Source organism: Thamnophis sirtalis, unplaced genomic scaffold, assembly GCF_051295495.1.
Source record: "Thamnophis sirtalis isolate CommonGarterSnake01/CBP01778 unplaced genomic scaffold, rThaSir2_p1.2 scaffold_10, whole genome shotgun sequence".
Classification (NCBI taxonomy): domain Eukaryota; kingdom Metazoa; phylum Chordata; class Lepidosauria; order Squamata; family Natricidae; genus Thamnophis; species Thamnophis sirtalis.
The window spans coordinates 22,272,398-22,290,441 of NW_028261390.1; the positions used below are offsets into that span (position 1 = coordinate 22,272,398).

At 38.5% G+C, this 18,044-nt stretch overlaps 2 protein-coding genes across 2 annotated transcripts; both read left to right on the top strand.

The window, feature by feature from the left end:
• Window positions 1-664: 664 nt before the first annotated feature.
• On the top strand, window positions 665-4,260 carry RPL34 (ribosomal protein L34). The gene is made up of 5 exons (XM_014051722.2): window positions 665-812; window positions 1,917-1,990; window positions 2,078-2,177; window positions 3,486-3,589; window positions 4,137-4,260. The coding sequence occupies exons 2-5, from the start codon at window positions 1,926-1,928 to the stop codon at window positions 4,219-4,221; spliced, it is 354 nt and encodes a 117-aa protein (XP_013907197.1). The 5' UTR covers window positions 665-812; window positions 1,917-1,925; the 3' UTR covers window positions 4,222-4,260.
• Window positions 4,261-7,633: 3,373 nt separating this feature from the next.
• OSTC (oligosaccharyltransferase complex non-catalytic subunit) lies at window positions 7,634-13,812 on the top strand. Its single transcript, XM_087724199.1, has 4 exons — window positions 7,634-7,877; window positions 10,572-10,665; window positions 11,804-12,001; window positions 12,930-13,812. The coding sequence occupies exons 1-4, from the start codon at window positions 7,739-7,741 to the stop codon at window positions 12,946-12,948; spliced, it is 450 nt and encodes a 149-aa protein (XP_087580325.1). The 5' UTR covers window positions 7,634-7,738; the 3' UTR covers window positions 12,949-13,812.
• Window positions 13,813-18,044: the final 4,232 nt, after the last annotated feature.

Genomic DNA, 18,044 nt, shown 5'->3' on the forward strand with positions numbered 1-18,044 from the left:
GTGAAGCGCTACCAACTATTTATGGCTACGGTTTTAAAAAGTCTTCATTTGCACATTATTTCCAGTGCAGTTTGTGTTTCCTAAAACCTAAGCAAGGTTACAACCTGATTTAGTACTTGGAATCCTCGGGCTGCAAGTTACCTTGGTAAATCGGAACACACGAAACATTCACCCTGCAAATGCAGCCGTTTTATTAAGAGAAAGCAGAAATTACATGAAAACAGGCAGGCTTAGGTAATGCGGACGGTTATTATCGCTTTAATACTGTTCTAAAACATAACACACGCTGCGTTTTAATAGAAATCCCTCCTATTCCGATAAGCTGAACAATAAAATTACCTAAAAGTCTTGTGGGTTGCTTTGGCCAAAGAGGGAGGGTTTTTATTTAAAAGTACTATACAGCACTATTTTATATTTATAGTGCAATACAGAGGTCTTCAAACTTGGCAACTTTTAAGACTTATGGACTTCAACTCCCAGAATACTCCAGCTATGCTGGCTGGAGAATTCTGGGAGTTGAAGTCCACAAGTCTTAAAGTTGCCAAGTTTGGGGACCCCTGGTGTAATATCACGGCTGTAAACCCCTGACGCAGTAAGAAAGCGGCCGTTAACTCTCGTCATCCGACTTTACATCTGAAGGGAAATCCTTTTCCCTCCTCCGGAGGAAATATGGGAGCGCCCGCCTTTCCTCTCCCTGGGAGCTGAACGAAGGTCGACGTAACCGCACTTCCGGTTTCTTACGTTCCACGTTTCAACTTTAACCTTTCCCCGCTGCCGCCTTCTTTCTCTTCCGGCGCAAGCTTCGGCTTCAGGTTGGTTCTCTTTCTGGGGGAAGAGGGGTGGAGGGTTGATTTTAATCGGTTTCCATCCGTTGTGTAGAAAAATTGGGTGAGCTCAAAGGTTTGCCGTGACGCGGTTGGGAGCCTGGTGGGAAGAATGGAGGGCGTGTGGGTTGCGGTAAATGGAAGAAATAGGCGAGGAGGAGGCCGCGATGGCGATCGCAGGAAGGAGGCCTCTCGGCCTGCTCTTGGACTAATAAAGGCTTCTCGAAACCTGCCCGGAGTTATACGAGATCTTGAGTCTCCAGCGGCTCAGCTACGCTGCTCGTTTCATGGGCACAGCACTGAGCAGTTTGCAGCATTTCTGCAGTAAATTTAAACCTTTTAGGATTGTGACATCATGCAAATACATTTGCCACCTGCCCAGAGATATTTTCTGATGATGTTACCTAGTTTGGGTAATGAAATGTCTGCAAGACAACAAGCAAGCTCAGAAAACACTAAGGACCCCTCAGAAATATTTTCCCCAAACCAAGTTTGTTAGGACGTTTTTGGGGGCAGGGAGAAAGGAAATATTTGCATCAGGTTTTTTTTTTCCACCCCCAATTTTCAGTTTTATTTATAATATCCTTGTGTGATAGTTATTGCTCATGACCTCATCCTTACCTTCATGTAATATCTTGGGAGGACTGTTTTGGAGATAGTGGTATGTTTGGATAGTGGTATGTTTGGATTAGCAGAATCTGGGTGCAAATCTTTGCTTTTCATGTAAGGGCGAAGGCTTTGAGTTAGAGCATCAGCGTTTTTAGCAGCATACCAACTGTGACAGTCATGCTTAATAGTAGTATTGGTATAAAAATATTTTGACCTTATGATATATTTTCTGTCCACAAGAATAAAAAAAAGTTATTAGTGCTTAATGTCAGCAGCATGACTTTTATAATCAAGAGTGCAAAAGTAGCATTCAGTGTGATGAATTCTAACTCTTAAAATTCCCACACTATAATTATCCAGAGATTATGGATACTGTATTCCAAGCCAATGGGACATTGGAGATGGTTGGTATATGGCTAAATGTAAACAGTTGTAGTCCAGCAATGATCCTTCTCACATTTCATTCACTTTCTCTTGTTTTAGGCACTGAAAATGGTCCAACGTCTGACATACCGGCGTAGGCTGTCCTACAATACAGCCTCTAACAAGACCAGGCTGTAAGTCTAATCTAGAATTCTTGCTAATGAATGTCTTTTGTTTTGAGTTTGTGACCATACTAAATATTTGTTATCTGGTTCATACAGGTCCAGGACACCTGGCAACAGGATTGTATATCTTTATACTAAGAAAGTTGGCAAGGCACCAAAGTCTGCATGCGGTGTATGCCCAGGAAGACTTCGTGGTGTAAGTCTTTTTTTTTTAATAAACTAGCTTTGTACAAAGACCAAGCTGTAGGACATGACAATTTATATGAGAAAATTAGGTTTGTATGACTCTCGATAAATAACTTAGGTTTTTTCATTGTGAAAATCTATATTTCATATCATTAGTGGGTTTTCTTTGCTTTACATTGCTTTGTGTGTTGTTTGTGTACTATAAACATATAGTAATATATATTACTAATAAATGTTTAGTAATTCACTTACTCTGATAACTTACTATTCACATGACTACTTTTATGTCCCTTTCTATTGATTTGTATTTAAATAGGTATAAAATAACTTTAAATTTAGTAGCAGTTTTTAACTTTCAGAAAACAATGGTAGATCATAAAATAATTGTTGAGGAGCTAAAAATACTTGGCTTGCTATAGAATTTCCTCTTTTAAGGCAGCATTTTTCTTCTCTCCAAGCTCTTTAAAAGAGAGAGAACATTAACTTTTGAAGTGATGTGGTAAATGCAGTGGTATATTCCAGCTGCACAGATACCTATTTGTTCTGTCACATTTCTTAATTAATCATATGTTATGTGGGTACTATAAAATAATTAATAAAGCAACACGTAAAATATTAAATAGCATCAAACATTAGATTACTAAAATTATGCAAACCCTAGGCATGAAAGAGAGTGAATATATCTTAATCTCAGTAATAGAGCTATCCAAATATGTCTCTGGTTCCTGCTACCCCTCCAGCCATAGTAACAAGCAGATCTTCAGAGGATAGGGAATATCATGAGGGGTGGATCCAACCTAACCTCTGGTGTGGTGGGAGAGAAAATCTTCCATGAAACAGGGACTAGGCCAGAGAAGGCCCACTTCCTGGGATCTACCAAATGATCATCCCTGACAGATGATCCTCAGCATATCTTCTCTTGTCAGATGAAATGGGACAAGCTGATGTAATCATTTCATATGTATGAAACTATTATATTTGACGTAATTTCAGGAAGTGTGGGTTTATCTGTTGCAAGAATATTGTTAGGAGCCAACTTAATAATATTTTGATGAACTACATAGCAAAATATATCATGCCTACCTTAAATCTCCATTTCAGTGAATCTGTTCTGAATATATTTTCTTTTTGGTATTAAACAATATAATCTTTGAAATTAAAACTATCTTATGTATTTATAATACTCATTCAGAAATCCTTTGTCATGTCATTATGAATGGGTGATTTATATAAGCACAAAAATTATAAGGGCTACTTTCTTTTTAATCCAGTAAATTTCAGGGGTGAGTTACAAAAAGGTGTATTTTATTTTCTACAGGTCCGCGCTGTTCGTCCAAAAGTTCTTATGAGACTTTCCAAAACAAAGAAACACGTTAGTAGAGCCTACGGAGGTTCTATGTGTGCTAAATGTGTTCGTGACAGGTAAATGATATTTTGAGTACAATTTTGCTGAAATGTAATAGGTTCATTTGAATGTATTCCAATTACATATACTATAGTTTGTTGTCTGTCAGTTATCCACGAAACTATAAATGAGAACATAGTTTAGAATAGTCACCTACTTTAGAATAGTTTTAAGGCACGTTGATGTAAAGTTAATTGAAATGTTCAAACTAACCTATAGAGCTCTATCCATCTACCTTGCTTTATTTTACCTTTCCATTAACAGTTGGAATATCTTGCAACTGTAATCTTACCATCCATTGTAAAGAAGGGGGGATGCATATATTTGTAATTTATGGAGGCAACTTGATGCTAAAGAGTCTGTTTTATAAAAAATGTCCTTTGTAAATGTAACAGAATTAACATTAGAAAAAGAGCAACTGTTTCTTCCTATTTCTTCATAAAGGCTTTATTTTAACATGACATGTAGATTAGATCTAATAAATACTAAATTTTCAAGTGATGCTTGTTATGATTGTGATATGGCTTTGTTGCTGAATTATAACAATGCTTTGCTTTTTTTTAGAATCAAGAGAGCATTCCTTATTGAGGAACAGAAGATTGTTGTCAAAGTACTGAAGGCACAAGCACAGAGTCAAAAATCAAAGTGATTATTTGTATTCTCACCTAATAAATGAAGATTTAAATAATCTACGAGATGATTTTTTCTGAATATTAAACTATTGGCAAGAGCAAAGATATGAGATCCTAAAATGGGGTTCTTTTGCATTCATTTTTGGTAGTACTGCTTTCAAACCAATTTACAGTTAATCTGCAAAAAAATTTATTTTAGTATTGTGCTAATAATGATATTTACAAAGTCAGAATAATTTACAATTAATAATCAGACATGAAAGAGCCATTGGTGTACAAAAAAACCTGTCAAAAGAAATCAGGAAGAGAAAATATTGTACGTGATTGAAAGTCTGAGTGTCAATAATGGTGCCTGATTTTTCAAGTATATGTTTAAGGTGAGTGGTGTGTAAAATTAAAAGCATTTAGAATGCTGTACTGATAACTAGAAAAACAACCACTTCTAAAAGGCAATTGTCCAGTTAAATAATTATGACTGGGTAATGGAAAAAAAAATATTGGAAATCATAATATTTACCTGCTGTTAAGTTTATCATAAATTAATTTATCAAACAACTGGAACCAATGTTGAATTAAATATCTTAAGTGTAGTATTTATTTTACCACACAATAGTCTTGTGAAGGGTGGATGGACAATGACTGGTATCAAATCAGCCAGTAAATGCTATAATTGATGGTCTCCTTGATGGCAGTTCAGCACAAACACTGAACAGTGTTAAGTATAACTAATTACCTAGTTAAATATTCAGAACTTGACTTGTTAGAATGCCTTTCCAAGTATTAACTGTAGAAGTGAAATTAACTGACAGTGAATTAATTTTCAAATGTATGTATTGTGAATGAGCATTGATAAGTGTTAGGTGACCCTTCAAATTTTAGGGAACTAAAATCCTGTCAGATAAAATAATCTTTTCATTTAATTACCCAGTCTCCTGATTCTCAGATCCCTTGGAGATAATCATTAGTTGTGATATACAATAGAACTAGATAAATTTGTTTTTGTTCCTTCTGTACCAAACCCACATAGTTGTCATTGTAGTTTTTAATAGAAGTCATGTTTTCTCAGCATAACATTCCAACTAGTGTACAACTATGAGAAGTAGAAACATTTTTAATAATCAAAATGAGATTCAAAAGTGTATAAACTATAAAGTTAGAATAACCTGTACTTTTTAAAACATTGGAAAATTATTATCTTTCAAAACATCTTGATTATACCATTCCACATGTTTTGAGATAAATTCCTGCAATGATACGTCAGATGCATTTGACAATGCATCTAAAGTTGGCAAAAGGATTTGAATTAAAGATGCAAAGAACAATGGTGATCATTTCAATGATCTTCAATTACTGTTTCTAATTTTGTTTGATTTTCTGAAGAGAGCAACCTAAATGTTTCATTATTTTTGATGTGGACCAAATGACTTATCAAACTGAGAAAGTGTTATAATAATAAGGAATTTACTTCCTTGAATTGGTTTTAAGGGCTAAGTGTTTAACTTGGGGATAGTTAAAAACCACCCTCAATATTGTAGCCTTGAAATATATTGAACTACATTTCTCAGCATTCTTGACAATTGGCTTTGTTGATTCAAGTTTATGGGAATTCTCCAAACAGCTAAAGAAAGCTGCATTGGAAAAACATGTTTCAGATCCAACACTCATTTGTATATTTCAGAGTATGAATGGCACACTACTTTGATAGCTTTAGTTTGAACTGATTTTTTTCTTAGCTGGTCTGAGCTATTAGTGTTTGCATAAGAGACTAATATACTGAACTCAAATATGCACAGCGTCTTATGTTGGGATTACAGTGTATCGTACACTTTTGAGTTCATATGTTGTGCTATTTGTTGGGTTAACAAATCACAATGGCTCAGTTTACACCAGGGGTGGGTTCCTGCCAGTTCTAACCTCTTCTATAGAAGAGGTTCCACAAATCTACCATGCCATTTAGAACCGGTTCTAGCTCCCTCCCCTGCCCATCTGCACCACGCTTGCCCCGCCCACCGCTCACTGATTGGCTGTCTCGCCAATTGCCCCACCCACCTTAGTCCTATTTAAACCTTAAAAGTCTTAAAGCTGTCAAGTTTGAACATCCCTGGGTTTTTTTTCTTTGTAAAGGGTTAGGGTGCAAGGGTCTTGTAACTTGACAGCTTTAAGACTTGCACACTTCAAATGCCAGAGTTTGTGAGCCAACATTTTGGTTGCTAAACAAGAGTGTTCAGTGAGATTCACCACATTTTACAAGTTGGCCCTGCCTACCCAGTCACATGACTGCCAAGCCACTCCTACTTGGTCACATGGCTGGCAAGTCACTCCCACAAAGCAGGCCATACCTACAGAAGAGGTGCTAAAAAAATTTGAAACCCACCACTGGTACACATACAAAATCAGAACCAAACAAATGAAAATGTCACGATGTGTGAAACTAGTCTTGTAACAGTATCTATGAAAGGTAAATTTAGGATAAAAATACGACATATACATTCTCATAACTACTATTTCATTTTATGTGTGCAAATCATTAGGCTAAGTGGCATGAATGAAATGGGGAGTAATGCCAAAATGGTAGCTAACTGCTAATGAAAACCAGAACTAAGAATTCTTTCAAAATCAAGGGCTGCAAAATCAGGGATTTAAAATAAAGCAAAATTACTAACTTTAGCTGCTGGACACTTCAGCAAATAAATTCCAAATCCTTCCAGTCAATCATTAGGGAACTGGCATAAAATAATAGGAGCAGGGTTTTAAGAGATTCATAATTCTCTGGTGAGAGGGTAGAGGAGGGCCAAGGAAAATTGGGTGAGAAAAGAGCTGAGTTAATGTTGGAACTACAAAATCTGCATACATTCAGAATCTCATCTCAGGCTTAAAAGAAAGTTACCTCTCCATATGATTTATTTAATTAAGGCTGAGCATGTTCTGCAGAAGCAAAATAGATAAAATAAAATAAAAATGGCTAACCAAAGTATAGTTGAGCATAAGCCCAATTTCTGTGAGGAATTACAACTACAGTTGTCTAATTGAAATAAACATCATTGTCTCTCGCGCAGAATTGCAGTCTCTGGCCGGGGCGGGATCTTTTCAAACCACCTTCCAGGATCAAAACACGTATTAAACTCCAAGCTTTACCATTGGCTGGTTCCATTTTGATTGTGGGCGCGGCTTCTACGTCATCTACTTCTTCCAGGGCCACGTTTATTCATTAAATGACCACGTCGAGCATGTTAAGGTCCTGGATGATTAATATCAGGTTAAAATGCCTTCTTCACGACAATGCCCCCTGGTAAAACTTTTCTACCAGTAATCTGTCATTAAACACTCTTTTTCGCCCATCATTTTATTCGCCTCGTTTCTCTTCTTTAATAGTTCCCGCTACAAGCGTTTGTGTTCGTTCCCTTCCAGGACGTAAATTTTCGGCAGTTCCGTTACAGTATGTACGGTGGCCGCGATAGGTCAGCCCAGTAAACGAACTCGGCGGGCAGGAAGGCAGCGACTACGAGAGCAGACGAAGCTGGAGCTGGGATCGCTATGGAGACCCTCTACCGAGTGCCGTTTTTGGTGCTGGAATGCCCCAACATTAAACTGAAGCGGCCGAGTTGGGTACACATGCCCTCGGCCATGACGGTCTATGCGCTAGTGGTGGTTTCTTACTTCCTCATCACGGGAGGTAATGCCGGAGACCGCAAAGGGCTAAAGCCGCCGGGATAGGGCGCAGAGGGTCCCCCCCACCCGGTGAAGGGGTTCACGAGCCGCCCCCCAATCAGGCTGGACCATCGGGGGAGATGGGAGAAAGGGACGGCGAGGGCGACGCCTGAATACCCACGGGGGGAGGGGACGCCGCCCGCCGTCTCAGACAACCTGAGGACCCCTTTGAAAAATGAAAAGGAGGACTAGGGGGGACATGATAGCAGTGTTCCGATATCTCAGGGGCTGTCACAAAGAAGAGGGAGTCAAACTATTCTCCAAAGCACCTGAGGGCAGGACAAGAAGCAAAGGGTGGAAACTAATCAAGGAGAGAATCAACCTAGAACTGAGAATAAATTTCCTGACAATTAGAACAATTAATCAGTGGAACAACTTGGCTCCAGAAGTTGTGAATTCTCCAACACTTTTTAAGAAGATGTTGGATAACCATTTGCCTGAAGTGGTGTAGGGTTTTCTGCCTAAGCAGGGGGTTGGACTAGAAGACCTCCAAGGTCCCTTCCAACTCTTGTGACTCTATTCTTTCTGTCTTCCCTCCCCCCCCCCCGCTCGACCCTTAGAGACCCCTTCTACCCCTGCCCACTTCTAATGTAATTCTGCATGCTGGAAAAACACTCCCTTGTTCCCTTGAAAAGCCTTTCCAGGTGACGAGTCTGTAGAGATTCTCAGTCGTCCAGGTCATGGTTGTTCCGAAGATGACAACACAGAGAAACCTTCAAGCGGTATCAAAGACTCTAAAAGGATGGAGATGACCAGCTGTCTGTAAGAAGGTAATCTGTAATTCCCCACCACCAGAGCTGAAGAAGCTTCTTGGATGAGAAATGAAACATCTTCAAAGAAAAAACAAGAAAGTCCAGTTGCCTCTTGAAAAAGTACCTTGGGGACAACCATGACCTGGATGACTGAGAATCTATACAGTCTCTTAGCTAGGCAATTGGGGATGAGTACCCTTTGAATGGTGTGGGACTAGGAATGGATTGCCAGAGGAAAAAATTGCAGACTACAGGAACCAGGAGTACTACTCAGCTGACCCTGAGGAAACAGAAAAACCTCTGAGTGCTTAAATGGCCCTATAAAAAAATGCAAATGAGCATTTGCAAGGTCATGTCGGCAAGGAATATAAATCCTTCCATTCCCCACCATCCAGTCAGAGCTGAAGAAGTTTCTTGGATGAGAAGCGAAATGTCTTCAAAGAAAAAAGCAAGGAAGTCCAGTTGCCTTGTGAAAAAGCAACTTTGGGATTTCCAGGTGACAGGCTTCAGCTGTTTTTTAAGCTTGCGGCATCCAGGCTGCAAAACCCCCGGTCTAAAACTAGAAGGGTCTTTAGCACCCTCACTCTCTTCCTCTCTGTCATCATCCTTTCCCTTTTTTGTGGTATCTAAAAGTTTGCAGGAGAGCCATGAGACATTGGTGACTTTGGGATCAGACACTCTCAATCCTAAGAAATCTTGCCAAGAAAACTTTAGGGAACTTTTGTCTGTAGGAGATCCTCAGTCATCCAGATCATGGATGGTGGTTTTTCTCAGGAGGCAACTGGACTTCCTTGTTTTTCTTTGAAGACATTTCACTTGTCATCCAAGAAGCTTCTTCAGTTCTGACTGGATGGTGGGGAATGGAAAGATTTATATTTCTTGCAGACAGTTGGTCATTTGCATTCTTTTTAGAAAGTCCATGAGGCCACTTGGGGGCAATTGCTAGAGTCTAGTCTGACTAGAAGGCACAGCTCAGAAAAGGAGTCAAGGTGGTTGAGGCAGAGGAATTCCCTATAACAAAAGGAGATACTGCTAAATTTTAGCTACTGTTTTGTTCTTTAGTTGCTGTATTGTTTACCTATCTATAACTTTCTATCCTTATAAACCCTCCCTGCCTTGGAGAGAACAAATTGAGGCTTTGCATTTGGGCTGGCATGTCTTTGCTGCAGAACTGCAAACAACCAGACATGTCAGGAAAGAGATAAAAGAAACCTTTTTACCTCTTAGTTGCATTCTCGTATTTTCCTATATTTTTGCAGCCCAAGTCTGAACAAGTCTACTCTATATAATCAGATTTGCTGATGGATGGAGCAGGGAATAGGCAGATGTAAAAGGGTCATTATAAGCCTAAAAAAATTAATTGTAAGATTCCGTGTTTTCATTTATGTGTTTCTTACTTAATTTTGCCACCTTGGATTTTGTTGCATTCTTTAAATGTTTAAATACATATATCTAAGTGCTTCTATTCTCTGTCTTAAAAATAAAAAATATAGTAAAATGTATTTGAAAATTATTTAGCGATCACAAACTCTATTAGTCCAGAAAGTAGACTTACTAAAGTGGGGTATCACCCACTTCTAGCTAATCTTGAACCAAGGAAGTTTCAATCCCCCTGTGTCTATCAAGTAAATCCATGGACTTTGTAGAAGAAAAGTAAATTTTCCTGCTAAAAGTAGGCTGAAGGAAATTTGAAAAGTGGCTAATAAAACCTTGGTGGAGAGTTTGTTTCTCTATATATATTGCAGCATTAGAACCTGAGGACAGGCAAAGTGGTGGTTTTGAACTTTAAGAACAACTGTGTTTGTAACTATTAGCAAAAGAACAAGAGACTTGTAAACTTTGCCTTCCTTTTTGGAAGAATTCTTTTATAAAGAATTTTTTCTTTATAAATATTTTTTACTTTATAGGAATAATTTATGATGTGATTGTAGAACCTCCCAGTGTTGGTTCAATGACTGATGAACATGGACATCAACGGCCTGTGGCATTCTTGGCATATAGGTAAAATGTAATTAATACTAAAAGTATATCAAAATATTAAAATGATATTGTATCAAATCTCTTGTCTACAAGAAAGAAGAATTTTTAGTAGCATATTTTCATTAATTGTTATTATTATAAACTTACTCATTAAACATGAAACTCAGTCAGCACATTTAAAAATATCACAAATGATGTCATTATTAATTTGGTACAGATGTGCAAAATTAATCTGAGAGAATATTGTTCTAGTGTGTTCTGGCAGATTTCATTTCCTTCTGTATTTCTTTCAGATCATATTTTTTGGGGGAAGGGGGAGTCAGCAGTTTTGATGTAAATTCTCAAAGTAGAAGCAGTTCAAGGTGTTCCAGGGGTGATCTGACCTTTTGTCTAAAATGTCCTATTCGAACACTTTGAGCCACTTCTGGATGATTTACTTCAAAAAAATTCTAAGTCTCCCTCCCTGGAACAGCATGGTCCAAAGAAAAGCAACAGAACAAAGCAGAACAATCCAGAATTTCCAAGACAGTCCAGCCAAAACTGAACAATTTTGTGCCTTCCCTTTTTAGTCTGTCTGGAGACCTTTTCCTCCCCTTCCCAGTGCACTGTAAAGTCTTTGTTAACTGCTTATTACATTCTTTGTTTACTCTGGTTTGTTTTACTGCTCTTTTTATTTGGATTTATGGTACATGGATTGTTTTTGCTCCTCTTTCTGGTTTTACCTTAGTTCCTTTTTTTCTTTTTCCTGTTTTTATCATTTTTGAATGACTAAAGTAGATGGGGGTAGCAGCCAGTGGAATATGGTGACTGAAGTGTGCGATGGCAGCTTCCTAAAATGTTGAAAAGTAAATTTGGACTCTTAATTTTGTGGTCCACTTCAAGTTGGTAGAATTGGTTCTCTCTAAATAATAAACGTTTGGAACTGACATCTATCCCAGTTCTTTCAGCAGATTTCTCACCTAGTTTTAATACCATTAATTCCCTAATAGTTCAGGACAAAAGGCATGTATCCCTACAAGTGAACTTGTGAACATTGTTCTTTTGCCTACCCTGAGTTAGATGATTATCGGGTCTATAGGTATAAAATACCTGCATGTACAAATCCCATGTAAATTTCTGGACCACTCTAATGTTGATCATTTACTGATTTTATATGCAGAGTAAATGGACAATACATTATGGAAGGGCTCGCGTCAAGTTTTCTCTTCACAATGGGTGGACTTGGTTTCATAATACTGGATCGTTCCAATGCACCAAATATCCCAAAGCTGAATAGATTTCTGCTACTTTTTATTGGATTTGTGAGCGTCTTGTTGAGTTTCTTCATGGCAAGAGTCTTTATGCGAATGAAATTACCGTAAGTAATTCTTCTTTTCTCAGATTCTTTTCTTCCTCATTCTTAATATTTGATTAAACCAAAATTTAAATTAATACATAAAAAGAATAAAACTGAACATAAGTTATTTCAGATTATTTTCTAAAGACATATTATTTGGAGAAACATAAGCAAACACAAGTCTATTTGTGTACATTTATTGGGTAGGACCGAAGATTATTACATTTATGAAATTGTAGAAATCAGTTGGAGAAATCAACTATTAATATCGGGGGTAAAGGGATTAAATATTTTGAAATGCTATCTAATACTACATTTTCATAGTACTTTAAGATAATTCAGTGTTACTGAATTAGAAACTTTCAAATTAAGAATAAGATTATAGTTGGTAAAGGGTTTTAATCTAATAATTGAAGTAACTGCCAACAAAACAAATGCAATTGGTGGTTAATTTGCATTCTGGCCTACTACATACTAACTACAATACATGAGGATGTAGTCATTACACCAGGTGCATGGAAAGTCCTCTGCAGTTCCTTTAACAGAAATACATCTTGCATTTGACCTTTTTTATCCTTCTAAATTATTTCTGTCTAGATCAGTGGTTTCCAATCTTTTGTTTGGCCGTGCCCCACCTAAGCTTCTCTAAAATCTTGATGTTCCTTTGTGACATACTGTATAATTCTTACTTTACTCAAAAAGTGAACTCTACTCATGTGGAAGAAGCCTAAAAGGCCATCAACTTGGTTTAAACAAGGTTCAAATTGCCCCCACTTTGGAAACCATTGGTCTAGATTAAGAATGGCTTTGTGGCCCTTCACATCAGTTCTACCTCTGATTACTGGTACTGACAGAATAAGAAATTAGCATTATCTAATGGACTCAACTGTGAACTAAATAGCATTACTTTTATTTCACATTTCCATTCAAAATGTTCTTTGTCTTCTAGGGGCTACTTGATGGGTTAGTGCCTTTTCTGATTGCTGCAGATTGAAGATTGTATTTCCTTCTCATTAGGAAGAAGAATGGATAGCAAAAATACATAGCCCCATCATTCCTATCTAAAGACGCAAGAGAGAGAGAGAATGAGTAGACTTGCTAAAGAATTGTTTTCTCATTTTCTCCTTATATAAACAGGATTTGTTGCAGGCAGTTACTTTAACTAATGTGTTCCTATTTTTATTCAGTGTTTAAAAAAGCAACATTCTTGTGTTATCAGGCCTAAGTGTATTATGTCAGTACAATAGCACCACAACCCTACAATCCTGTTCCCTATCCTTCTCAGAGTAATAATTCTATACTTTCTTGTAATACCTTAGCTTGGTCTATCTCCTTGTGAGAGAATCTCTTTAGAAAATGTGAAAGTAATATTTCCATATTTATGAATAAAAACTCCTGGTCAGTGATTGCCATTGTATGTTTAGGAGTTTGATCAAGAAAACAGAGAAGCAACTAGTTTTGTGCTCTATCTTTGGATAAGCCAACCCAGAGATCAGAGCAGATCATGTACTTACAAGATATGAAAGAGAAGAGAGTTGGTGGATTGTGGAGAATGCCTGCACGAGTGAGGGTGCCACCTCCCTCTAGCATTACTGGCAATTGGTGCTTTAAAATATTCCAGGTAATACAGTCTTCTAGCCACTTGCAAAGGCACTGAAAAATAACTGTTTCTGCACATGGATTTGTATCTGTGTTGTGTTATGAAGAAAAGATTACACTGACATTCATGTTAGTAGATGAATCTAAACATATGCAAAATAAAATCCTGAATTGTATGATAGTAATTGTTTCTTTAAAATTTTTGAAAACATTAAAACATTTTTCTATTAAAACACTTTGTATATTGTATATATTTAGTGCTCTTTAACATTCCTAATAATCTTGTGCTTTCCTAAGTTTTTTTTTACATTTCATAGTACAGGTGTGGTTTTTAGTAATCTCATTTTTATAGAAGAGGATAAGTGTTTATAAAGGCCATGTAGTGAATCTGTGGCTTTAGGTAGTTCCATAAATGTTTGCATTATTTCAGATGTAATATTGTACATGTGCACATGCTCATTTGCGATGCAACCCAGAAGAGGAGGTGCCCAGGACGCATGCACGTGCTGGAAAATGAACTTCCAGTTTCTGGCCAGCTAGTCTTCCAGTTACTTGCGTGTGACGATCAGCTGGCCGGCACGCATGCTCACGCCGGAAAACAGAAGACCAGCTGTTGCAGTTTCCGGCACAAAGCCCAGATGATCATTACATGCACCTGCATGCCAGAAACCTGGAAGAGGCACGCATGATATCATGCGTGCTGGGTGACATGGCTCTGTGTGCCACTTTGGGCACGCATGCCATAGGTTCGCCATCATGGACCTATACCAATTTAAATAAGTGACTGTGTAGACCCGGGATAGTGAACCTATGGCACGCGTGCTACAATTTGCATGCAGAGCCATTTGTCAGGGCACGCGAGGTATTGCCCTGTCAGCTGGCCAGCGTGAGCAGCTGACTTCAGCCTTCTTTTGAGGCCATTTTTCACTTTTCCCAGGCTCCAGAGGCTTTATAGGAGCCTGGGGAGAATGAAAATAGCCTCCCCACCCCCGGAGGCTCCAGGAGCTTCCCTGAAGCCTTCAGAGTGCAAAAAAACTGGCCCTATGGGCAAACTGGAAATTCAGGAATGGACTTCCAGTTTGCTCGTAGGGCTGGTTTTAGCCCTCCAGAGTCTTCAGGGGTCTTCTGGAGGCTTCCCTGAAGGCTCTGGAGGGCAAAAAGCTACCCTATGAGCAAACCAGAAGTCACTTCCGATTTGTCCGTAGGGCCGTTTTTTGCCCTCCAGAACCTTCAGGGAAGCCTCCAGAAGACCCCTGGAGGCTCCGGAGGGCTAAAACTGGCCCTATGAGCAAACCGGAAGTCAGTTCCTGAACTTCCAGTTTGCCCATAGGGGCGGGAATTTTGCACTCCGGAGTGTTCTGGGAAGCTCCCGGAGGGCCTGGTGGGGGGGGGGAAGCTGTTTTCGCCCTCCCCAGGCTCCTATAAAGCCTCTGGAGCCCATGGAGGGCGAAAAAATCATGCCAAAAATGCAGGGGAGCACTGGTCATGCATGCATGCGCGCGGGGTCGTGTGCATTGCATTATGGGTGTGGCACGCCTGTGCACGACACCCCTACGGTCCCCCCACTTTTGGCATGCGAGCCAAAAAAGGTTCACCATCACTGGTCTAGACTCTTCTTCAAAACCCAGTGATGGAGCACCCACGATTTCTGGAGACAAGCTTTTCCACTGGTTAATTGTCCTCACTGTTAGGAAATTTATCCTTAATTCCAAGTTGCTTCTGTCTTCCAACCATTGTTTCTTGTCCTGCCCTCTGGTGCCTTGAAAAATAATTTTATCCCCTCTTCTTTATGGCGGCCCCTCAAGTACTGGAATGCTACTATCATGTCTTCATACTTCGGCAGATGGCAGATTAGCTCATCTTGGCTACTTTCAAAAACTAAGGAGAATTGGTGCTGGGTAGTACAAGCGGTCCTTGACTTGTGACCACAATTGAACCCAAAATTTCCATTGCTAAGCAAGACGGTGGTTAAGTGAGTTTTGCCCCATTTTACCATCTGTCTTGCCACAGTTGTTAAGGGAATCACTGCAGTTAAGTTAGTAACATGGTTGTTAAATGAATTTAGCTTCCCCATTGACTTTGCTGTCAGAAGGTCACAAAAGGTGATGTGATGACCCTGGGAGACGGCAACCGTCATAAATACAGGCCACTTGCCAAAACTTCCAAATTTTGATCAAGTGACCATGGGAATTGCTGCAGTGGTCGCAAGTTTGAAAACAGTCATAAGTCACTTATCAGTTCCATTGTAACTTCGGTCACTAGCCAAATGGTTGTAAGTTGAGGACTACCTATACTTGGACAGTGACTGATATTGATTAAGTTGGAATGTTGAATAAAACATCCCATAAGAAGGCATTAGCAAGTTATTTATATAATGCTACCATGATATACTTGAATATAGCCACTGGAAGTTGAGTTCAACTTAAGGGCACTTTTATATAATAAATCTATACCATATTTTGGTGAACCACAGTCACCCTGCTTCTAGGTCACACCATTAGATGCAAGTGCCAGAATATGGTGCAATTTTGGCTTATCCTTTTTATTTCCATGCTCCATCTTTGGAACATAAAAATGCATTTTTGCTGATTGGTTTCTTGTTCTAGTGAATTCTAGTGAATTCAGTGGACGCTGGTCATCCTAACTGCACATTAAACAAAGAAGATGTTTTCAAAAAGTTCTGTTTATGGAAATGCCTGGCTGGTAATTTACACAGGATGTTTTTGTATAGTTTGCATTCATAGTTATCTGTTATTGAAACCTATAACATGTAAGATAAAATAAAATATTGTACCAGTTCATCAGCAGGTGGCACTGTCTGCACAGATTATGTAACTGGATAGCCTATTATATACACAACAGTGTAAAATCATAGCTGCCACTTCTTTAATCTGGATTTGGCTTTCTTACACATCACGTTCTTCACAAAAATGTAGGATGTTGTACTAGTATAGTATATGTGTGGATCCAAGCAGTGTAATTGACAGTGCTTTTGTAATTGACAGATGGAAATTTTTGTCAATGCACAGTTTTTCTAAGTGCTATCCAAGATTTTCTAATATGGCCCCCAGTGTGCCAATAGCCACTGAGACCATCACAGCTGATTTATGCCATATTCTTTTAATTTTGATTTTCAGATCTTGATAAACTGATCTTGCCATTGTTGTCTTCTACTGTACTATTCTTAATATTGCCATATTAATTTCCCATACTTTCTTCTTTTCAACTACAGTTAAAGTTCAACTTGTGTCCATTTAATCGTTTCAGTAGTATACTGCATCCATAAGTATGACCAGGGATTGATGGCTTTGATGTTGTTTCCTCAGTTCAATTTTGTCTTTAGCAATTTTCTCACTCTTTGGATGTATTTTTTATTAATCACATTTTAAACTTGTCCATGCTTGATGTTATCCAACAGAAAAATGGTCAGATACTTTATCACCTATAGAGTCTCACCTATGATTCTGGGATAAGCAGGTGTTGTCTAATACTATTAAAGATATTGTCAAAGGATGTAAGTTGTTATACATAAATGCCTTTTGCAATTGACAGATGAGAATTTTGTCAATGCCAGTGCGGTTCATGTGTTACTAGAAGATATTTTGGGATTGTACACAAGGTGCCTATTACTACTGATACTATCTGTCTCTTTTGCCGTAGTAGTTCTATTTGCAGGTATTTGTATTTTGTGATTTTCTCCAGTTCTTTCTCTTCTTTTCTGCTGACTCCAGACTTTTTGACATTCACACCGAAAATTAAGTGAAGTCTGGAGTGTTATATGGCATGTCCTCATCTGTTTGAATTCTAAAATCCCAGAGTACTTTAGCATCTTCAGTTTTTGTGGTTTTACCAGTTTTTCCTTGCAGGCAAATGGCATTGCTTGCAGATGTTCCAATTCACTATTTTTGCTAGCTTGTCATGGTATTGTTTCTAGTCAATATGTGTGATCTTCTTGCAGTAACTAACTTATTTTTCTGATTATTATTATTAACCACTGAATCCCTAAGGACTCCAGTGATTTACAGGTAAGAAACGTAAGACACTGGATAGATGATAGATAGATAGATAGATAGATAGATAGATAGATAGATAGATAGATGGATGGATGGATGGATGGATGGATGGATGGATGGATGGATGGATGGATGGATGGATGGATGGATGGATGGATAGATGCTATTTTTCCCAAGAAAATCATTGAAGCTGATTCCAATGGGAGAAGCCATGTAGAAATTTAGAGGTTAATATCTACTGATATTAACCTCTAAATTAGAAATTGCATGTAGAAGCCTGTTAGCACCACTAGGTGGCCTGCAGCACTGTGTGATGTGTGCCCTGTGGTGAACGCCAGTCAACAAATGGGCTGCTACATTTAACTCTGCAGTTTCCAAGTGATCTTCAAAGACCATCCCATCTAGAGGGCTTTGCAATAGTCCAACTGCAATGGGTCTAGTTACTGTAATCA